The 25,246-nt window shown below is 30.7% G+C and overlaps 1 protein-coding gene across 1 annotated transcript in view; it reads right to left on the bottom strand.

Moving 5' to 3' along the window:
* Nucleotides 1–25,246, bottom strand: part of LOC113375847 (neuropeptide CCHamide-2 receptor-like) — a 118,654-nt gene that overhangs the window by 16,294 nt on the left and 77,114 nt on the right. Inside the window, exons 4-5 of the mRNA XM_026615797.1 lie at nt 19,689–19,882; nt 2,530–2,650 (exon numbers count right to left, since the gene is read on the bottom strand). Of these exons, the coding sequence (XP_026471582.1) occupies nt 2,530–2,650; nt 19,689–19,882 (315 nt within the window). The remainder of the gene's footprint in view (nt 1–2,529; nt 2,651–19,688; nt 19,883–25,246) is intronic.

Here is a 25,246-nt window from a genome sequence, read left to right as displayed (position 1 = left end):
CCCACACGCTTCTATATTTCGTTTTTACGCAGCTAGCGTATTGCGAATGCTTTGAAAAATAGTTTGTACAGAAATTTCCAAAATATTTCAGATTATAAAAATAGTCTAGTATTTCAAAAAGGTCAATTGTTTTAAAAAATTTAAAAATCTCAAAAATCGATATTTTTCTAAAAGAAAATTGATTTTTTTTTTTGAAAATTTTAATTTTTGGTACAGCAAGTTCCAGAAACTTGCCTTAAGGAACGATGCCATGCACTACTGTTTTTTTACTCGATCTCTGAAACGAAATAATGGTCGAAAAATTGTCTTCACACACACATATCTATTTTTTATAAGGTATGCCAAAATGCTCAGAAATCTGTGAAACGTAAGGACTTACCCTATGGGCAGTTCATAAACAAAACCTAATCAAACTAATTTAAAATGAAAGAGATGGTCTAATATTTGTAAGAATTATGTAAACAGAATTGCACAATTAAAATTATTTAATTTTAAAAATCAGAATTATTTTCGGTAAAAAAAATGGAAATTAAAAAAAATAGATATAAATAATTTCTTTCTCTAAAAGCAATCGTTTCGTCAACACAAGCAATACGTTTTTTCGGAACATTCAAATCGGATGGTTAATTCTCTCAAAAACTGCCGCTTTTCCACATTTAGCTCCGTATCTCCGAAATGGGTGGACCTGTCTTTGTCAAGAACTAATTACCACTTTTTCCCATCATTACAAATTGAATGTTTTCTGGATCATTTAAATCGGATGCCTCGTTTTCTCAAAAACTCAATTTCTTTTTTCTGAACTCTCTTCTTCGCATTTCCGAAACGGCTGGACCAACTTTTGCTAAAAACTAATTAGCACGTCTTCTTATCAATAGGAATCGATTGTTTTTTGATTCATTCAAATTGGTTATTCCGTACGCCAGAAATAGTCGACAAAAATTGTATCCACACACACACACACATCAATTTTTTCTAAGGTATGCCAAAATGATCAGAAACCACTAAAACGTAAAGATATGCAAAAATTTTCAATTTCGATTTTTGGAGGATTAAGTTAAATACTATATGAGTATTTTGGTCATCAACATTTGATTAATGGGTATAAAATTAAACATATATCAAGAAAGTTTTAGGAATAGTGATTGTTTTGCAAGTCCGTGAAACTTTTGGAGACATGTAGCGTGTATTATCTTCGCTGACTCTAGCATTGTGTAACAATTTTGGAAATTATTACGGAGTTTCTGAACAGTCGCTACATCAGTTTACATAAATTAAAACTAGCAACAACCATGAACCGTAGCACTGTTTCTAGATTAATCTAGAGTTAATAGATTTCTAAAGTACAATGCTGCTTATCAATTTATAAACATTTTCAATTATAACTTTATTACAAATAAAGCTTTGGTAAAAGTAATTAATATTATTAAAATTTGTGCCAAAGAAAACTGATTGTCAAAACCTTCAAGTTTCAATAATAAAATACTGTAACAATTTATTAATATAGGGTAAGTTATAGTAATGGGCCAAAAATCGAAAATGAAATTTTTTGCCTGTCTTCACGTTTCAGAGGTTTCTGAACATTTTGGCACACCTCAGAAAAATAGGTGTGTATGTGTGTTCAATATTATTAAAACCATTGTACGGAATAATATAATAAATAAATTATATTTCTGCATTAGTGTATGGCATAATGCAATTATTTTGTTAAAACAAGCAATAAGTTCTTGGAATCATTCAAATTGGACGCTTATTTCTCTCAAAAACTGCCATATTTTTAACATATAGCTAACACACACTTTTTCTAAATTTGGCCTCATTGGATTCAGAATCGCTTGAAACGTCAAGAAAACATAAAATTAGCGATTCTAGTTTTTTTTATGAAAACGTAAACTTCTCCTTCGGCAAGTTAATAAAAATCTTGATATGATGCCAAAAATTGGAAACAAAATTAATACTCATTATTTAAATTTGTATAAATTATCTGATAATTTGATTTACATATATGCGCAATGATCATTTTGTCCACATAATGACGTTTTTTCTTTCGGGATCCCCAAAACCGCTGAAAATACCTTCTCACAAATTCAGTCAATTTTTTGCAAATTTAGTCAAGTAAAATATTTAAACTGTTAAGTAAACTGAATTGACATTTTTAAGACTATTTGCTCCATATATTTGGAACGGCTGGACCTGGCTTTGCCAAAAATTAATCAGCAGGTCTCCTTGTCAATAGAAATCGGAAGGTTTTTTAAATCTTACAAAACGGTTAATCCGTGCATTTAAAATTGCCGACGAAAAATTGTATCCGCATACACGCACACAAATATACATCCATTTTTTCTAAGACCTTGAAAAGTACAAAAAATAAAGATTCGTATCCAGATTAAGATACTTTGTATAAAAATTATACTGATATATTATTTTTTTGCTGCACCATTGAATTTGAATTAGTTCATCAATAAAAGTTTTATAAAGGTTGTTTTATTGCTTTGTGCAAACTAAACATTTTTAAACAAAACTTTATCTTACCCAAGGCAAAATCCAACAATGCGCAGCGCATGCCACCAAGAATCGAACTCCTCTCTTGAGTTTGGATTCAAGTGGAACCACAACATGAAGACGTGATGGGGCAAGAAGCATATTATGAAAACTGCAATGAATAGAAATCAATATGCAAAATATATTATTGACCTATATAAAACAATATATAAAAATATTGATCAAATGCAATTTGTAAGATAACGAAGATTACAAAAAGTCTTTAAAATTGTTCACATGCACTTTTATAAATCTTTCTATAAATTTTATTTCATTATTATATTTATTTTTATATAATTATATGTTATATTAATTAGCTCTCATGTTTATGATTTGTTTCGATTATTTATATGGTGAGTTACTGCATATATATTATCTTATTTTATTGTTTTTATTTCTATATACTTTATTTTTGTTAAATCATGTTTTCCATATAGCTATTAACATTCATTAACATGTTGTTTTAGAAATATGTTATTTTTTATAGCACGTAATTTTGTAATATTTCATTTTATGTAATTTTGTAATATTTCATTTTATGTAATTTTGTAATTTTTCTAATGTAGCACTGAAGATGAGTCTAACAAAAACGTAAGCTGTTTTAATGAAGACATTCTGCTTTATTAAAATCTTTTCATTTTTGAATGGATGCCATGAATGCAAAAATTAAAAAAAAAAGTGCACGTAAGGTTCACGCGCGATTGAAGTAAAAGTTTTTTGCTATTGTACGAGATTGCATTTAAGTTAAAAATAAATATATCATATAACAATTTTGAATAATGTTCATCATTAATATTGTAACACTCGTGATGCACACATTTTTTAATCTTGATAAAACTTGAATTAACAACCCTTGATATAAATAAATAGTATTTTGAAGTACAAAAAGTTTTAAATACTTTGTCAATTTTCCATTAAAAAAATTAAAATAAAAAAGTTACTTCAAAATTAAAAAAGTATTAGGTTTTAATAGTAATAATGAATTATATTTGAAATAAAAATTTAAACATTTTCTTCAAGCTCAAAAATATGAACTAAAATTATGTCAAAAATATTCAATAACTGAACGCCAGATAATATATAAAAATAGAGGTTGGTAATAAAAAAGTAAAATTTTTGAATTATATGTATTTCTTAATGCCAAATTATAAAAAAACTAGTGGTGTATGGCATTGTGGCTTAAGGCAAATTACTGTAACTTCCCGTACCGTTACGATATACTAAAATTTAATTAAAGAATTATTCTCGATATACTAAAAAATTTTTTTTTTAAGAAAAAAATTAAATAATTTTTTTTCCAAAACCAATTGTTTTGCGAACACAAGCAGAATTTTTTTTCTAACTTCCCGTAGGGTAGTTATAGAAATGGGCCAAAAATCAAAAATAAATTTTTTTGCATTTCTCGACGGTTTGAAGGTTTCTGAACATTTTGGCATACCTCAGAAAAAATGGATGTGTGTGTGTGTGTTTTTTGTGTGTCCGCATTTTTCGTTCAGGTTTTCGGGCGCACGGATCAACCGATTTGAATGGTTCAAAAAACATTCGATTCCTATTGATAGAAGGATGTGCTGATTAGTTTTTGGAAAAGGCAGGTCTAGCCGTTACGGAGACAAAGAGCGAAGAGTGCAGAAAATAGAAATCGAGTTTTTGAGAGAACGGAGCATCCGATTTGAATGATCTAAAAACATTCAACTAGTAATGATTGAGAGTAATGGCTATTAGTTTTTCGCAAAGGCAGGCCCAGCCATTTTGAAGATTCAGAGCTATATATACAAACAATGGCAGATTTTGAGAGAAATAAGCATCCGAATAGATTGATTCAAAAAACTTTCTGCTTGTGTTGACAAAACAATTGCTTTTGGAAAAAAAAATTTCATTTGAATTTTTTTTTTATATATCGAAAATAATTCAAATTTCATTCTTAATTCTGGCTAGAGTTTTAAAGCTCACTTATATACTTTAAATAAATATTTTTGACTTTGCATTAAGTTTATATAATTCTTATAAATAATAGACAATGTTACAGTATTTATAACAATCTATTTGAAAACATTTATAATTCGTTTGTAGTATACGCTTGTCGCCCTATTTATTATGCACTTATAATTTTACTGTATGTATCCATAATTAATAATCTATTTGAAAAAATCTAAAATAGAAATTGAATAATTTTCATGGATTATTGATTATTTTCATTCTTCAAATGTTCAATTACGGGACGGGAAATTCCAGCAATTTGTCTTAAGACACAATGCCATGCTTCACTAGTTTTTAAGTATACGTTATTCAATTGTTTTATAAGATGTATTGTTAATTTTAAGTTGAATCCAAAAGGTTTTTTTATATTTCCTCTATATAAAAGGGTAAAAGAAACCAAATAAACCTTCAATCTAGCAAAATAAAAAATAACAAATAAAAAAATAAATTATATTAAAACTAGCTGTAAGTGGAATTCTGTCTTAAGGCAATTAGGGCATCGTGCCTTAAGGCAAATTGCTGGAACTTTCTGTACTGCAATTCAAAATTCGAGTAATTAAAAATAATCAATAATAATCAATAAAAGTTGATTAATGATTTAAAACTTTTAATAAAATTTCTAACCATATTGAACCATATTCGAAACCATATTCGAACCATCATGTGCAAAAACACACCGTGTTGAAATAAAAACGTAATTTCTGAAATATATTACAGTTAATTAATAATATATTATATAGTATATATTAATTATTAATATATAATAATAAAATAATACAATAATCAAATAATTCAGAAAAATATTTTAACATTAACATTTCCCAGTAAATTAAATTCAACAAATGAGACTGATTATATTTAAATTAAAATGTGACTATAAATAATTAATTATTTTTTATTCGTCAAATTTTACTTAAAATTTGAAATGTTTACTTAGAATGATATAATTTTCACGAAGTACAAAGAAAATGGAAAATAAAAGAATTATATATATACTGTGGAATATTAAAAATTATTTGTATTTATATTGAAATTCTAATTTATTTATATTTATTATATTTATCTAAATTGAGACAGTATTGTTCAGTGAGTAAAATAGTATTGTCACCAGATTAAATAAAAATATTTTTGCCAATTGAACTTTCAAAGTCGAAAACAAATTTCAAACTCAATCATATTATATTTGAACTAATATATGAACGCGCATTGAAATATTGGGTATATCTTCTATATATATAAAAATAAGTCGGGTTTTCCTTCCTGACGAAATAACTCCAGAACGCACGAACCGATTTCGACAATTTTGCATTCGTTGGAAAGGTCTCGGGCTCCGCAAGGTTTATAGATAAGAAAATTAGTGGTGCATAGCATCGTGCCTTAATGCAAATTGCTGGAACTTCACGCACCGTAATTTAAAATTCGAGTAATGACATTAGTGAGAATTATCAGAATTATGCTTGGTTAAGTCAGCGAGCAATTCTTGCCGCAAAGAATAATGATGTACACGCACTGGATTTCACCATTAAATCAAAAATTGCTGGCGATTTGGTGACATACCAATGATTCTGACTGGTCTTCCGTTTGACTTCAAACGATTGCAATTTCGAGTCCGCCTTGCGTTTGCAATGACGATTAACAAGTCGCAAGGCCAATCGCTTAGTGTTTACGGGATAAATCTCAAATAGATTACTTAGAAAATCATTGTTTTTCACATTGGCAGTTATACGTTGCCTGTGAACGAGTTGGAAAACCATCCGCTTTGTTTGTGTTAACGTCAGACCAAACAACAAAAAATGTGGTTTACCAAATAGCACTCCAATGAAACGGATAATTTGCAGATTCACTTTTATTTACTTAGAGAAGTTCAACTAAAAAACGCTTCATTTTTGTAATAGAAATAAATTCATTACTGTTCTGCAATAAAATCAAATGTTTTCAATAATCAAATCAAATTTTTATATATATATATATATATATATATATATATATATATTGTAGTGGTATTCACCCTTTACAATAGTTATAAATAATATTGTAAATCGATGTAACAGTCAATATGAATAACGCATTTTGTATGACTCAACCTTGCGACATTGTACGCAACAAAGTATTAAAGATAAGCAACATTGTAACGAGCCGTAACGGTTTCTGCGTCACAAACAAACACCAATGAGTCATTCCTAACGGTAAAACAGGCGAACCTTCTAGAAGAATAATTACGTCACCATCGGAGATTATAAAAAGTCGGAAGACGGGAGAATATGTGTTCATTCATCACCTACTTGCCAAATAGTTCACATCACTCTTATTCAAAATATCAATAGTGTATTAAATTAAGTGAAACCAAGTAATGAATTAAATAAAAATTAATAAAAGTCTTCAGATGTTTGATTAAATATTCCACAGTGAAGCTTAGCAGCAGAAGAACCTAAATTTTAATTGTTGGCATCGATTGGACGCAACATAACTGTTGATGACGGCCTCAACATAAATTGTTGTTAACCCAGGGGTGCACAACATTAATTTGCTGGCAGCGTTGGGATTGCCACAACATTATTTGGTGGCAGTGTGGGATTCTGCAAATTTTTTTTTTTAAAAAAAATGCTAAATTATTTACCATAACATGTCTTGAACATAGAATTATTACATATTTGGACACCGGATATTTGAGAAAATACGCCGAAGTATAGCCAATAATTAGATTCAAAAAACGGTAAGAAGCTTTACTGAAGTGGAAATATCATTGAAATTACAAAGTGAAGACTCCAAAAATCAAGAAGTAAAAAAAAGAGAAAAATCGTAACAAGAAGAAACAAGAATATCAAATCAATAATCAAGAAACAAAGAAGAGAAAGAAGATAATATAAATCAAGAAGAAGAATCAAGAAGTTCAAAGTGTTATATTTAGTGAAGTGAAAAATCAAAGGTGAAAAATAAAATAAAAAGTGTTATGAAAAAGTGATACAAATCATTGTTCAAGGTTACAAAAGTTTAAGTGATTGTGAATTCGAGTGAACCAAAAGGATATTAAATTAAGAAAGGACTACAACTCATTGTCAGTAAGCTTATTTTTAATATATTTTTGTAAATTTTTGCGCTTCTGTTTCAATAGTTTACACATATTTTTTCAAAAATGAATGAACCAGTAGATATGTCGCGCGAAGGTAAATTAAATATTCAAACTGCTATCGCTTTAATTCCGAATTTCAATGGGAAACCTTCAATGCTTCCTTCATTTATTACTGCTTGCGATGCATTGTCGGTGAATTTGAGTCCATCAGAAGCGGAAAAATTGCTTACAGTTATAAAATTAAAATTAGACCCACAAATTTTTGCAAAAATCCAATTTATTAATTTTGAAACGTGGGATGATTTAAAATGTTATTTAGCTAAAGAATATGTTGTAAAACGACCCATTTCTAGTTTATTAAACGAATTGAATAATTTAAAACGAAAATACAATGAAACAGTAAAAAGTTTTGGAGACAGAATTGAAGAAATATTGCGACAAATTCATTATTCAAACGTAATTAGAGTAGGACATGACTATGCAACAACAACACAAGTGACGTGTGTCGAACAAGTAGGTGTAAAAGTTTTTGAAAATGGCTTAAGAGAACCGTTAAAAACTTTAGTAAAATGCTGTCGATTTTCTGATATTAAAGATGCTATTGACTTCGCTTTGCAAGAAGAAGCTTGTCAAAATTCGTCAAATATCAGAAATAATCAAAATAATAATATAATATGTTACATTTGCAAAAAACGTGGTCATATTGCTCCGCAATGTTTCTTAAATAAAAAGAATAACGCTAATTCAAATAATAATAACCAAAAGTTTTGTAATTATTGTAAAAAACACGGTCATTTAATTTTTGAGTGTAGAAATCCAAATCGAAGAAATTTTAATACAAATCGAAATCATTACAACATGTCAAAAACTTTTATTACCCCTACCAACAAACACAGACAAGAGTGCAACTATTCGCACACACATGCAGAAAATGCATCAAACGCACATACCCACAGTATGTCAAACTGTGACGAAAACCAACAAACCACAAATTCCCAAACCCAAGACCCAAAACCAACAACACCAGAAAACGAAACAATTACAGTACGTGAACACTATCACAAATTCCCAATTCATTTTTAATAAACAAAACCGGCAAAAAGGAAATAAATTTCAAAAACAAAAACGTTTCGTTACAAATTGAAAACAAAACTTTTTGCACAAAACCAATCAAAGAACAAGATTCAAAAAACGAAAAACAGCAATTAACAGACAAAGACGAAACCAAAGAAATACATGTCAAAAATGTTTTAACAAAATCAAATAACAAAACGAAACAGAAAGACAAAATTTCAAACGACCCACAAAATTCACAAAAGTACGAAACGCACCCAGGAAACAGAAAAACAGACAAAGATTTTACGAACAAAAGTTCAGAATTACAAACAAACAGAGCAAGCAAAAAAGTTGAAGAACCAGAGGTAGTTACAGTCACAACTACTACCACACATCCTTATCAGCAAACAAAATCAAAGAAATCCGACGACAAGTACATGAAACCGCAACGGACATTCAAAGTCGACGATTTAGAATTAATAACAGACAAAAATCCTTACGCAAGTAAATCCAAAAAGTTGATGCCTTTATTTAAAGATGCATACAGAGTTGTTAAGACAAATGGTACAGGACGGATCATACCGATCAACGACAAAGGACATGCCAACTGACAACGATTTTTTTTGCGAATTGAAATTTACAAGACCAAAAATGAAATAAAATATTCCAATTGTCAAAAAGAGACAACAAGTTAAGTTACAAAGCAAAAATGAATTATATGTTAGAAAGAGATAAAAAACAAATGAATTAAAATTGTCACAACCAAAGATTCTCAAACTTTTTTTTCACAAATATTGAAATTTACAATGTAAATGAAATCAAAGTTTTTTTTTAAAAAAAAAGAAGAGCATTGTTATATTATAAGTCATGATAATTATTGTAATACTGTTTATATTATTATTAACCAATGAAATGTCATATTGTGAAATATTATAAAGATGTTATATAACTCAACTGTAATCATGAAATTTTGAAAAATATTACCATTGAAATAAAAATATACTTAATTATAAATTCATGATACTGTTCTACAATGAATACAATTTTTGAATTTTTTTTTAATTAACATTTTTTTTTTTTTTAAATTTTTTTCGAAATTTCATGAAGAAAAAAAAATGTATTTGAAATATTATATGAACTTTAACATTATATTAATTATATCGAAACAAGTAATTATAAGAAATCTGTACAATGTAATAGCATGAACATTTTTTTGAAGCACCCGAAATGCTTTCTTATGTGAATGCACGAGGGCGCGCGTTTTTTTGGCGGGTGAGGTGTAGTGGTATTCACCCTTTACAATAGTTATAAATAATATTGTAAATCGATGTAACAGTCAATATGAATAACGCATTTTGTATGACTCAACCTTGCGACATTGTACGCAACAAAGTATTAGAGATAAGCAACATTGTAACGAGCCGTAACGGTTTCTGCGTCACAAACAAACACCAATGAGTTATTCCTAACGGTAAAACAGGCGAACCTTCTAGAAGAATAATTACGTCACCATCGGAGATTATAAAAAGTCGGAAGACGGGGGAATATGTGTTCATTCATCACCTACTTGCCAAATAGTTCACATCACTCTTATTCAAAATATCAATAGTGTATTAAGTGTAACCAAGTAATGAATTAAATAAAAATTAATAAAAGTCTTCAGATGTTTGATTAAATATTCCACAGTGAAGCTTAGCAGCAGAAGAACCTAAATTTTAATTGTTGGCATCGATTGGACGCAACATAACTGTTGGTGACGGCCTCAACATAAATTGTTGTTAACCCAGGGGTGCACAACAATATATATAAATATATATATATATATATATATATATATATATAAATACCATCTATTACTGGCCTAACTAATATTACTCTTTTATAAATAAATAAATATCAATAAAACTTGAAAGTATGGCACATGTTGTATACTCTTGATTTATTAATCAGCGATATTTCGGATTTAATTTATTTAGTTACACTTGAAAATATATCAAATTACATGAACGATTATTGAAATAAATTTTAGAAAAAAAAATTAAAATAAATTTTTAAAATTCTGTAATTTTCATCAAGCTAAAATATAAACTATAAAAAAATAATGACATGATTAAATTACATTTTATAATAACATATTTTACACTAAATAATACGTCACATCGTCATTTTTATTTCAAAGATTAATTAAATATCGGCTTTGCATATTATTATTTATATATATATATATATATATATATATATATTTGAAATGATATATTAAATATTTTCTGCCATTGCCATCACTGATGAATTTTAATTCGACCAACTAAGTTATCAACAGTTTAGTTATTGAGTTTCTATAGAAGTCTATAGAATAACCAGATTAAATGCATTTGTATGAAATTCGGACAAGGCATCAGGTAATAAAAGGATTAGTGCATTGAATGCAATGTTAATCTTTTTTTCAAAAAATTGGCCTGAACAATATTATTGCATCTAATAAAGCAATTTAAATAATATTAATGAATACTGTACTTTATTCATCGCCCAATATTATATTTATGTGCGTTTACTCTCATTAGCGCGTAAATATTTAAAAAAGAGTAGAAATTGAAAACTGGATTTTTTTTCAAATATTTTGAAAATAATAAATAATAATATTTATTTAAATATTTCGAAAAATTTTAGAATATTTGATAATTTTTTTTTCAAACTTTTAAATTCATTAAAAAAAAATTACTTTGGAAATATATTGAAGTATTTGTTTCTTATAAATGAAAAATTTGAAAACATAAAAGCATTTTTTTTCAAAACCTGCCTTTCCCGAAAACTAATCATTTCTTCCCATCGCCAACAAAAGCAAAATGTTAATTAATGTTTAATCTCATCATCCGATTAGAATAATTCGCTTACTCAAAAACGGCATGATCATTTTTTGCACCCACTCCTCCAACAAACTCGTACTAAAATGACAGCGCGACCGCACTTCGTACCCGTTTTAGAGACAAAATATCAATTGGCGATAGCGCGCGTAGCATTACAATGATATAATATATGTATTCATTATTAAAATTTATATAAAATATCTGATACTCTAATGTGCATATATCTAATGTTCATTTTTGACCGCCAAATGGCTCATTTTATTACTTTATGGCTCCATATCTCCGAAGTCGTTGCACTTGCCTTTCTAAAATTTTAAACAGTCATTTAGTCAATACAAATAAAATGTTTTTTGAATTATTCAAATCGGACGTTCCGTTCTCTTAAAAACTGAGTTACCGTTTTTGGCACTTTTTGCCCCATATATTCGGAACGGCTTGACCTGCCTTTGCCAAAAACTGATCAGCACGTCTCCTTATCAATACGAATCGAATGTTTTTCGAATTATTCAAATCGCTTCATCCGTGTTCCCGAAATCGTCGACAAAAATTTGTATCCGCACATACATACGCACACACACACATACATCCATTTTTTTAAGGTATGCCAAAATGTTCAGAAACCTCTCAAACGTAAAGATATATAAAACTTTTCATTTTCGATTTTTTTGCGATTACTGTAACTTGCCCTACGGGAAGTTAATAAATAACTTTACAAGAGAAAAATTAAATAAATAGTTATTCCAACTCTGCTGATAAATATTTCTGATGAAATATAGATCAAGTTTAGTTACAGTGTTATCTCTGTAAAAAATGCACCCATAAAAGACTTATATTTTACATTCCTTGAAGAATGTAGCTATTATTTTGCAAAAACTTGAAAATTGAAATAAAAATTTGAATCTGTTTGGTTGAAATTCAAATAAAAAATTGGATTGGCCATCCCAGTTGCCCCGCCTATAGGGTAAAAAGACCAAATTTTTGAAAAACAGCAAAAAAAATCTATAGTTCTGGATTTATCATAGATTTATATTAAATATAGTCAGATAGTTGTTTGTTTGATATGTGTTGTTTGTTATGATATTATTGTTTCAGCTTTCACAATATAATTGCTCAAAGTCAAATTGAAACTTTGTGTCCCGCTCTACCCTATATATATATATATATATATATATATATATATATATATATATATATATATATATATATAAAATGGCGGTATTGACATAACATGTTTCGTACTTGATGAAGTTGATAACAATATGTAAATCATAACACTAATATTTGCCCGAAAACCTGAGGGTACATATACCCATTTACGTAAAGAGGGCTATAAACGAGTTTTCGATGTATGAGCTTTAACATACAAAGTAAACAAAACGATTACCCAAATTAATAATTTGAAACCAGAAGCCAGCAATATTTGAAAATATCAAACTATCGGAAGCTAATATACCACAATTGTCTTAGTCATATATATATATATATATATATATATATATATATATATATATAACTAGTGTAATTTGTAATGGTGTTAGTAAGACAAATTGCTGGAACTTCCCGTACCAAAAATTATTTTTTTTTAAGTTTTTATTTTTTTAAACATGATATTTTTGAGAATTTTTAAATTTAAAAAAAAATTAACTTTTTTCAATATTTTTCATATTTTGAATTTTTTTTTCAGAGCAATCGTGCTGCATCGCTAATTTAGAGAAGAAATATGAAAGTGCGTAAGCGCCGCGTCGCAGTCTAACGAATGAACATTGGTAGGGTAGAGCGGGGCTAGTTGAGCATAGGGGCAAGTTGAGCAATCGAAATATCTCGAAAACTATTTACCGTCCTTTTAGGCATTATATGGCAGAAAGATAAAGATTTGGAAGAAATAAACATGCCGCGATCGCTAGTGGCCCCTGAACAAATGAGTGAGGCTCACGGCCGTTTTGTTTATTTTGAGACCAAAAAGTAAAAAAGTAATTCATCACGAGTTTTCGTCTAGTTTAGTCAAATGTTATTTATTTTTAATCAGGTAAATGTTATTCTTCCATATAGTTATACTACTTTTAATATGCATAGATATTCTGGGTATAATTCTCACGGATTTTTTATAAACTCACTTTTATTTTGAAATTCCGAGTTGGGGTTAGTTGAGCATAGTTGCTAAACTTGTTCTGTCACTAAGTTAATTACCATTAACTTCCAGAAATTATTATTTTTAAGATTTAAGCTAAGTCTACGAGTAATAATATGAAGAAATAATGATTTTAAACAAAAAATACTGAATATAATGGTAAAATAATACCTAAGATACAATATTGTTTTGTTGATACTACTTTTCGTTAATTATTCAAAGCAAATCACTATAAGTTTTGTTTTCTCTGTCAATAAAGACTATAAATATAGAACTGGTTATTAAAAACTTATTTTATTTCATCACTAATAGACATTGAACCTATGATTTCATTATACTTTCTTAGTGCTCAACTTGCCCCACCTATGGGGTACATTGAGCATGCTTGACTTTTTGCATTTAAACAGCTGTAGCTTTTGAATTTTACTTATTACCAAAAAGTAGTATTAACACTTTTGTTAAGCGATAAACAACAAATTCATTAAGCCGTATAGCAATTTATTGAGACTTTTCATTGAGGAGCTACATCCGTTTAAGTAAAAATTTGCTCAACTAGCCCCGCCCTACCCTACACAACCTACAGAAATGTAAACAAAATTTGTACTTATTAATAAAACCTTTATAAAATATCTTATAATTTGATGTGCATAAGTCTAATGATTATTTCTGACCCCCAAATGGCTTTTTTATAACTTTTTCTAACTAATTTAACTATTTCTTCACTATGTCAATACAAGTAAAATGTTTTTAAATTACTAAAATCAGATGCTCCGTTCTTTTAAAATCTGAGTTACCATTTTGGCTCTTTTTGTCCATAAATATTAGTCTGCCCGAACGCAAGTCCATAGTATGAGCGCACCACAAAACAATGATTCTATCTTCCTCTATTGTCTCATTACAATTTGATTACCGTTAATCACTTTTTATTCACTTTTATAATTTTTTTTTTATAATATTCTGCTTTCATGCTTCCTGGTCTTGTGTTTTGGCTTTCAGTTTCCTGTGTTTACCCTTTCTGCGTAAGTCATCAACTATCTGAATTTTTCTTCTGAGAGGAGTCCTTCTATTTTAGCTTCCACAAAGTCATGTAGAAAACCCTTATTTTGCAAAATGGATCTGATTCAGTTTTTTTTCTTTTCAGGATTGAGATCTCGAGTAGAGTTCTCTCTTTGCTTATTCTTCCCAAGACCTATCGTGAATTGAGAATAAGTCTACTCGTCAGTAGCGTTTTCTTCTTCGCATATCGCTTTGCTGCTTATGATCCTTGTTTTGATCTCCCTCGTGTAACATTCGTCTCTGGTCAAGATGCTTTCTAAGGATCTGAAGCGAGGACTCATTCCGTTTTGATATTTTCATCACTTTCAATTTGATCTCGTTACCGTAACCCCCACCCACTTCGATATTCTTTTTCCTCCAATCGAGAAATCACCATGGTGTTTAAGTGTCTTATTGACGAGCCGCTTTTCTTACACAACCTTTACTGGTTGAATAATATCGGTGATATGCAGCCGCACTCTTCTACATGTTTCAATGCTGCTTTTATATATATATATATATATATATATAAATATATATATATATATAGGTATATTTATATTTACCTATATATATATATATATATATATATATATATATATACGAGGTGTGTTCAAAAAGTACCCGGAATTACTAATAATTAAATTTCGCGGGTCTGGAGTGTCTGATTGTCAAAAATTTTTTTTTATTGTGTTGGTATACATGCCCCTAAAGTATGATGAAATTTTCAGCTATATTCACTGTTTACTTTGTCTGTGGTAGTCGCTAAGGTTCGACGTGTTTTTCTGAGCTCGGCGATTTTTACAATGGAAGAATTGAAAAGTCAAAGAATTTGTATTAAATTTTGCGTAAAAAATGAAATAAAGTGTTGCAAAGTGCAAAAATTCACCAGATATGGCTCCGTGTGACTTTTTCCTATTCCCAAAGTTGAAGAGACCCATGAAAGGACGGCGGTTTTCCTCGATTGAAGAAAATCGCTGAGAGTGCTCAAGGACATATCAAAAAGTGAATATCAAGGGTGCTTCGAAAATTGGAAAAAACGCTGGCATAAGTGTATTATATCTGGGGGGGACTACTTTGAAGGGGACCACATTAATGTAGACGAATAAATAAATATTTTTTTGAAAATATTTAAATTCCGGGTACTTTTTGAACAGACCTCGTATATATATATATATATATATATATATATATATATATATATATGTATTACGGTATATTAAAGAACGTCTGAATTTAAATAGGATTTAAAGAAAAAGCAGGAAAATGAACTAAATAAAGCTGTTTTGTTCTATGTATTAGAATTGTTATATTATAGAATAAAATTTTGCATCGTAAAACATCAATTATAGAAATAATCGGTATTTAGCTGAACGACAATTTTATCCGTACTTCCGTGATAAAATTTAACGCTTACAGTCTACAATTTCATCCAAATCACCCAGTCTACTGACCACAAAAACACAGAGACACATAGACCCATTGCCAGACTATACGAACAAATGTAAAATTAAAATGAACCCAACGAAGACTTTGGCTATTTTGTTTACATGAAAAGTCCTCTACATTGACCGACTTGGACAAAATAAAAATAATGATTCACAAAATTGAATGGTCCAAGAATGTCGAATACCTTGGAGCGATCTTGGACTTAAGACTCAGCTTCACCAGACATACAAACTTCAAAATTGGACAGACGTTCGGTCTAGTAAATATGCTGAGACTTCTCTTGAACCATAACAGCCGGCTGAACGTAAACAACAAGCGGACATTTTACTTGATATTAATGCGACCAATTATGAAGTACGCCGCTTCAGCATAGAACGCGAAAATATATATATATATATATATATATATATATATATATATATAGACAAAAATATGTTTTTTGAATTAAAATTGAATCAATGAGTCCAATTACAATAAATTGAAAAAATATCTACCAAAACAATATTTAAGATTGTAGTAAAAGTCGATACACTTTTAAACTTCCCGAAGAAGAAGCTTATGTTATCGAGACAAAATATTTTTTTTTTATTCAACAATATATTTACAACTGTCCTACATAGACATTAAGTAAATCTTTTGGCAATTATATGTAAAAATGACATCGATATATAAATAGTGAAAAATACACAGTTGCATTTTTTCTTTATAAGAAGTAATATAATGTGACACGAGTAATTACAAGCTAATTAAATCACTAAATATTTTTCTTTTGAGTCTTCGTGTTGTGTTTGTGGATAGCAGTGCGTTGGCCAACTCATTTGGGTGTTCTTCCAGTCTGTCTTTGTGGTTAACAGCGAATCTTTTAACTTCCTCGGCTACAGTGCGCATATGTGTGTCATCATGGATCAGCCAGGTGGGAGTATATTTTGGGGCGCCTAAAGCGATCCTAAGAACTTTGTTCTGAAACCTTTGAATGATGTTAGCATTACTTTTAGAGGTGGTGCCCCAAAGAGCTATGCCATATGTCCAAATCGGTTTAAGTACAACTTTGTATACCAGTAGTTTGTTGTGTACAGAAAGAAGGGATCTCCTGCCCATCAACCAATATAGTTCACGTCACTTTTTCTCAAGCTGTTGCCTTTTCTTTTTCATGTGAATTTTCCAATTCAGTTTGCGGTCCAGATGCATGCCCAGATACTTTACGTGTTCGACCTGAGGGACTTCTATTTCATTCACAGTTACAGGTGGACATGTCCCGTGTTTGAGTGTAAACGTGATGTGGGATGATTTCTGGCCATTGATCTCTAGCCTCCACAGTTTGTACCATTTTTCTAATGATGTTAAGTGACGTTGAAGTTGCTCTGAAGCAGTTGTGTGATTTTCATGCTTTGAAAGAATGCAAATATCGTCATCGAGACAAAATATGATTAGTTAATCGACGTTGCATGTCATTCTAAATCGAATGGAACCAAATTTGGAAAAAGTATGTGTGTGTATTACATATGGCTGTGTGTGGATGTTAGCCAATTTTTGACCTTTCGCCGACGTTTTCTCAAAAACATTTCATGAGTTAGCGTTTTTCTAATCTGTGCCACGGCCGGCTGAGCCGCTTCTTAAAAATTAGCAGAAAATCTAACACAAACACTATTCGAAATATATTATTTGAAAATCGTGCTGATTTTAGTCATGCCGTTTTTTGTAATTGATTGTTAAAGAAATTTTAGATGACTTTAGTGATACTTGGTATGGTGAAAGAGTACCTGGTCTCAATAATCATACTAAAACAATATAGTTATAGAGAAAGAGGTTCAGTTATAAACATTTATTTGTATTAAAATTATTTTTTGTGCTCTTACTAAATAGAGGAGACTGGGTGCGGTTGTGCCACTTTTTTGATCAGAAATAACTTAAATAATTTACAAGTTGTCTGGGAGTAAAGTTAATAAGTGATAATTTGAACATTAGTCTACATTGAAATCGTCGACGAAAATTTGTATCCGCACACACATACATACACGCACACACACACATACACATACACACACATACATCCATTTTTTCTAAGGTATGCCAAAATATTCAGAAGGTTTTGAAACGTAAAGATATATAAAAAAAATTATTTTCAATTTTTTTGCGATTACTATAACTTGCCCTACGGGAAGTTAAAAATAACAAAATATAGAAAAATAGCAAACGTATTTACAATGATAAATTAGCTAGTAATTTTACTGAACACAGTTCGGTACTTATGTGGTATTTGTTGTGATGTAGTTGGTTTGGTTTTCAAAGTGTAATTACTAAAATTAAATTTGAACCTTTGTGACTTGCCATATCTTACACAAAATGCTTGTGTGCCAATAATAAAAATTGTTTGCTTTGATAATGATTTTAATGACAAAGGATTGTATTTGTATAACTAATATACGGAAATATATTACACTGTTTATGCAAGCATAAACTGTCGCATATAAGTACGGAATCATAAATTATTCAAGAAACTTCAAACCTTTCACTCAATAATTCGAAATGTTTGCTTGTTGTAAAAGTTATCAAAAAGAATCTTTACATAATTAGAAAATTATCATTTTTTCAAAACTTTGGAAAAAACCTTGAATAAATCAAATTTTTTAAATTTTTGATATAAATGACTTTTTTGAAAAAATATTTTTTGTTATTTTCTGATTTTTTTTTGATAATTTTGAACTTTTTCCAAAGCAATCGCGCTGCATTATAGCGTAGAGACAAAATATTGAACCGCGTAAGCGCGGCGTTGCTGTCGAACGGATGAACATTGGGTCGGAACCCATGAAAATATAAACAAAATTTGTTCTCATCAATTAAATATATAATAATTTGATGCGCATATGTTTAATGATATTTGACTGCTAAATTGCATTTTTTTTTAACTTTTTGACATTTCTCGACGTTTTGAAGGTTTCTGATCATTTTGACATACATCAGAAAAATGGATGTGTGTGTGTATGTATGTATGTATGGATACAATTTTTTGTTTACGGTTTTGGGCGCACGGATCAACCGATTTGAATGGTTCGAAAAACGTTCGATTTCTATTGATTGGGAGATATGCTGATTAGTTTTTGGCAAAGGCAAGTCTACCCGTTTCGGAGGTATGGAGCAAAGAGTGCAGAAAATAAAAATAAAGTTTTTGAGAGATCGGGGCATCCGATTTGAATGATCCAAAAAATATTCAATTCGTAATGACGGGGAGAAGGAGTTATTAGATTTTTGACAAAGGCAGGTCCAGTAGTTTTGGAGATACAGAGCTAATTGTTTAAAAAATGGCAGTTTTCGAGAGAACTAAGCATCCGATTTGAATGATTCAAAGAACTGTCTGCTTGTTATAACAAAATAATTGCTTTTGGAAAAAACATTGTTTCAATTCTTTCTTGTTATAGAAAATAATTCTGATTTTTATTGTAATTTTGACTAAAGTTCTAATATACTTTTTTATCGGATCTCCGGAAACATTAGACTTGCCTTCTCAAAATTCGCAATGAAGAAATGTTTCGTACTTATTGCAATTCCACATTAATTTAACATTTGTTCTTACCCAATACAAACACGAGCACCATACGGGCAACATGCCTCCTAGCTCTGGCCTGTGCCCTGCTCTGAGGTCCGGCCAGCTCACCGGGCATCTGCCTTGCTGCCTGCTGCAGTCGGCGAGCCATTAATATATATAAAACCGCGATCACCGCCAGCGGAACCACGTAGTATATCATTGCTTTGGTCACCACATTATATCTGAAAATAAAAATTAATTATAAATAATTGACGAATAGTGTACTGAACAAAGATTTGCGCGAGATTTACGGTGGTGCATGGGTGCAGCTCACCTACATATTACAATGCATTATCAACTATCCGTTGGGTAAGTTACTATTATATAACTTATTCTAATCGCAAAAAAATCGAAAATGAAAATGTTTATATATCTTTACGTTTGAAAGGTTCCTGAAAATTTTGGCATACCTTAAAAAAAATTGATGTATGTGTGTGTGTGTGTTGACGACGATTTCGGAAACACGGATCAACCGATTTGAATAATTCAAAAAACATTGGATTCGTATTGATGAGGAGGCGTGCTGGTTAGTTTTAGGCAAAGGCAGGTCTAGCCGTTTTGTAGATACGGGGCAAATAGAGCCAAAAATCGTAAATCAGTTTTTGAGAGAACAAAGCGTTTGATTTGAATAATTCAAAAACATTTATTTGTATTGGCTGAACAAAAAACTGTTTAAATTTATGAAAAGACAGGTCCAGCGATTATGAACTCTCAATAAATGTAAGTTAAAAAAAATACCATTTGGCGGTCAAAAATATTCATTTCACATATGCACATCAAATTATCAGATATTTTTTAGAAATTTTAATATTGTGTACACGTTTTGTGTCCGTACCAAGACTATTAATTAACTTCCCGTAGGGCAAGTTATAGTAATCGCAAAAAAATCGAAAATGAAAATTTTTATATATCTTCACGTTTCAGAGGTTTCCGAATTTTTTGGCATACCTTATAAAAAAATGGATGTATGTGTGTGTGTGTTTATGTGTGCGCGTGTATGTATGTGTGTGCGGATACAAATTTTCGTCGAGGATTTCGGAAACATGGATGAAGCAATTTGAATAATTTAAAACATTCGATTAGTATTGATAAGGAGACGTGCTGATTAGTTTTTGGCGGAGGTAGGTCTAGCCGTTCCGAAGATATGGGGCAAAAAGTGTCAAAAACGGTACCTCAGTTTTTAAGAGAACAGAGCGTCAGATTTTAATAATTCAAAAAACATTTTACTTGTATTTACAAGATGAAGAATTGATCAAATTTTCATAAGGGCAGGTCTAGCGGTTTCGGAGATCTAACGAAAAAAGTAAAAAAAATTCCATTTGGCGGTCAAAAATGATCAGCTAGTTTTGAAGTTCATTTATATGGTTCAAACAAATGTTCTCGACAGTTGGAATAACAGAAACAAATGTTCTTTCGACAGTATGGAATAACCTATTTGTATGATTGAAAAAACATTCGGCTTGTAGTCGATAGATAGGCGTTTTAGCAAAAGGCACGTTTCAAAGGTATGGAGCCGTTTCGAAGATATGGAGTCGTTTCGGAGATATGGAGCGCAAAGGATGTAAAAATGGTCAAGCAGTTTTTGAGAGAACGGATTATGCGATTAGATTTATTTAAAAAACCTTTTGCTTGTGTCGACTGTTTGCAAAAAATGCTTTTACAAAAAAAATCGTGTTTTGAAAATTTTCAAGAAAGAAATTTCAAAATTATCAAAAAATTCAAACATAAAAGAGAATTGAGCAAGTACGCTCGTCGCCCCATTTAATAAGCACTATAAGCACAGTATGTACTCATAATAAAAAATATATTCGAAATTATTTAAAACAGTTATTGATTACTTTCATTCCTTGAATATTAATTACGGTAAGGGAAGATCCAGCAATTTGCCTTAAGGCACAATGCCATGCACCACTGGTATTTCCTCTTTTAAATTCAATTATAATAAAATGTTTAGATGTTCCAAAATGTCTCGATGTAAGCCGAATCGTGTCGATTAATAAAGCGGATTTTATAATCGCTTTAGTTTTTTCTACTTGGTGCTACTGTCCAAATCAACACAATCTTTATAATATATATACAGGGTGGCTGATATGTATTGCAACTAAATTCAGACTGCTATCATTTCTAAACCGCTCATCAGACAATTGACAAATTTATTTCAGTGATTGTTCATTTAGTTGTTTACAAGCGTACAAAAGCATTTTGATCTATTGCATTCAGAAAAAAAATTATTCCTGATGGAAGTCAAGCGTGATAGTGTGATTGCTTTATATTTGGATGGAAAACCACAAGTGGCTATCGTTAGAGCCCTCCAGCATTTAAATGCCAACAAATATTTTGTTTCCCGTACCATATTTCGTAACCGTGATACTCTCAGTGTTGCACCGCGTCCAAAAAGTAGACAAAAAAAAACACCAGAAGCACCAGAAATGATCCAAAAAGTGAAGACAAAAATTTATCGAAATTCGTGTCGCAGTGGTAAAGATATGGCTCGTGAGCTTAACATATCGCGAGTACGGATGCAACACATATTGAAAAATGAGCTTAGACTAAAGCCATTGCAGTTCCAAAAAGTGCAAGAGTTCATAGCTGCACAGAAAAAAAGTTAGACAGGAAAGAGCCAAAATTCCCCAGAGCCACTTTCGTGCAACGTGCTATGGGTTTTTGGTCGTTTGAAAGCCATAATTCGTGCCAAAGGTGACCAATTAGGACAAATCTAAACTGATTCAAAAATTTGATACTATTTCCGACATTTTTGTTTTTAAACAATAAAATTTAGAATAAAAATGAAAACAATATAGCGCTTTACTTTGTTGCATTATATATCAGCCATCCTTATATATATATATATATATATATATATATATATATATATAGATATATATATATATATATATATATATTAGGGTGGTCCTTAAAATGGTCATTTTCGAATATCCTTGCTCCCAGGGGCTCAAATGGTTCCAAATTGATAAAAAACAATTCTCTGAAAGTTTTAGCTCTTAATATTAATGTTTAGATAGAGCGCAATTCAATCGAAGTTTGTATGGAAAGAGCATGGAAAAAATTTTGAAAGTTAAAAAAAAATGTTTTAGGTTTAACTTAGCGACAAATAAATGAGTTTTATTCATTCATTTGTTCGCTAAATTACATCTAAAAAACATTTAAAAATTTTTGAAAATTTTTCCATGCTATTTCCATACAAAACTTTGATTGAATTGCGCTCTATCTAAACGTTAATATTAAGAGCTAAAACTTTCAGAGAATTGTTTTTTATCAATTTGGAACCATTTAAGCCCCTGGGAGCAAGGAAATTCGGAAATGACCATTTTAAGGACCACCCTAATATATATATATATATGTTTTTTTGTTGAAGTACAAGCTCAAGGACCAGATATAATTAGTGGCTCTATCAACCGTTTTAAATGTAAATATTGATTGATAACAAATAGATTTACACTTATTTATTTATAGAATATAATTTACACTGTTTGTATAATAAGGTTTTAGTATTGATATAATATTGGAATATTTGAATATGGATAGCTTGGCGACCGGGTTAAGACTATATTGTTAGTGCCGGCTTCAGGTATCTAGCAGGACCCTTTTAGTTAAATCTTGAGATGCAAATTGCCTATGCGTCGTTGCAAATGTAATATTTCTTATTTTTAGAAAAATGAGTGCAGCGTTGTCACGTCTAATTTGGCGTGAACATTCTCCCCCCCTTGAAATAATATAGGGTATATGATTTCAAAATTAGAATTATAGTTTAACACTTTGAGTTAATAACAGTCTTTTGGTTTGATTTATATTGTCTATTGTTTTGGTAACACACAAATTCGATTAATTGCACGTTTGAGTACACCATTTTGTGTCTTGATTGTCACAACACGCACAAGTCCATCATCTCCTGGATGTGTGTCAAGAATACGCCCCAATCGCCAGTGTAGTGGAGGTAAATTGTCTTCTCTGACCACTACCATATCGCCTACCTCAGCCTGTTGCAATGGTTGAACTTGCCATTTTGTTCTTGCCTGCAGCTCCGATACGTATTCTTTGTGCCAACGCTGCCAAAAATGTTGCACAAGTTTCTGTAGTCGTTGATACCGAGAAAGCCTGTTATCAAGGGTTTCAAGCACTGATGGATCGGGAGAAGATGTTAAGGATTTTCCAATAGGAAAGTGACCAGGAGTTAAAGGATCATAGTCATTGGGGTCGGAGCTTAAGGGAGAGATTGGTCTCGAGTTTAATATAGCTTCGATCTGTGTCAAAACCGTATAAAAATCTTCAAAAGTTAAAATAGCATTACCCAATACTCGCTTTAAATGAGCCTTGCACGACTTTATGCCCGCCTCCCAAATTCCTCCAAAATGAGGAGAGTTTGGTGGAATGTGCTTCCATGACACGCCTTCGTTGGTCATATCATTAACAATCTTATTTTGATTTGATTTTGTTTGCAAAAATTTATAAAGCTCCTTTAATCCTGATGCTGCGCCTATAAAATTCGTTCCATTATCGGAATAGATTTCGCGAGGTTTTCCGCGTCGCGCCATAAATCGTTTAAAAGTGGCTAAAAAACTATTCGTAGTTAAATCAGATACTAATTCGATATGTATTGCTTTTGTAACAAGGCACACGAACAAACATATGTAAGCCTTAATTTTTTTGGATCCTCTTGTTTGACGATCTCTTAATAAGATAGGACCTCCGTAGTCTACTCCGCATATAAAGAAAGATGACTGCGGTGTAACGCGATATTTAGGCAAATTGCCCATTACTGGATTAATGAATGTGGGTTCTACCTTAAAACATGTTACGCATTTTTTCACGATCGATCTTGTCAGGTTTCTGCCTCCGATAGGCCAATAAGTATTACGCAACGCATTTAATAACATCTGTGCTCCGCAATGATATAGTTTTAAATGCTCATGCCTAGTTATTAGAATAGTCAATTGATGATTTTTTGGTAGTATTATCGGATGGCATTTATCATACGGTAAATTTGAATTCTTTATCCTACCGCCGACGCGCAATATTCCATTTTTGTCTAAAAACGGTGTTAATGATTTTAATTTCGACGATTTGTGTAATGCTTCCCCACGCGCGACTGTATCTATGTCTTGTTTGAATATTTCATATTGTGATATTTTTATTAACTTGTTTAGTGAATTATTGAATTCATCGACCGTGAGTGGGCCATACAGTAGTTCTTTTTCTTTTTCTTTAGTTTTAAATTTTGTAAAAATCGATAACAAAAAGCGCACGAGTTTAATAAGGGAAGAGTATAAGAAAAAATGTTCGTTATTGTTAATTTTTGTACAAGTCAAACTTGTGATTCGACTTTCGACATCAGTTTCAGGAATTGAAATATTGTCAGTTGCACGTCGCTGTGCTTCAGTTAGATTTTGTAGCCAAGATGGGCCTGCCCACCACAAAGATGAATTCAATAAATCATGTGTATAGCACTCGCGTGATATGAGGTCCGCTGGATTGTCCTCCGATCGGACATGTAGCCAGTTATTTGCGTCTGTTTTTGTTTGAATATC

The sequence above is a fragment of the Ctenocephalides felis genome, unplaced genomic scaffold (genome assembly GCF_003426905.1).
Source record: "Ctenocephalides felis isolate EL2017-DRISC unplaced genomic scaffold, ASM342690v1 CF-g0.4_SCAFFOLD_01886, whole genome shotgun sequence".
Classification (NCBI taxonomy): Eukaryota; Metazoa; Arthropoda; class Insecta; order Siphonaptera; family Pulicidae; genus Ctenocephalides; species Ctenocephalides felis.
The sequence above is the reverse complement of the archived record's forward strand: the minus strand, read 5'-3'. Positions and strand labels throughout refer to the sequence as shown.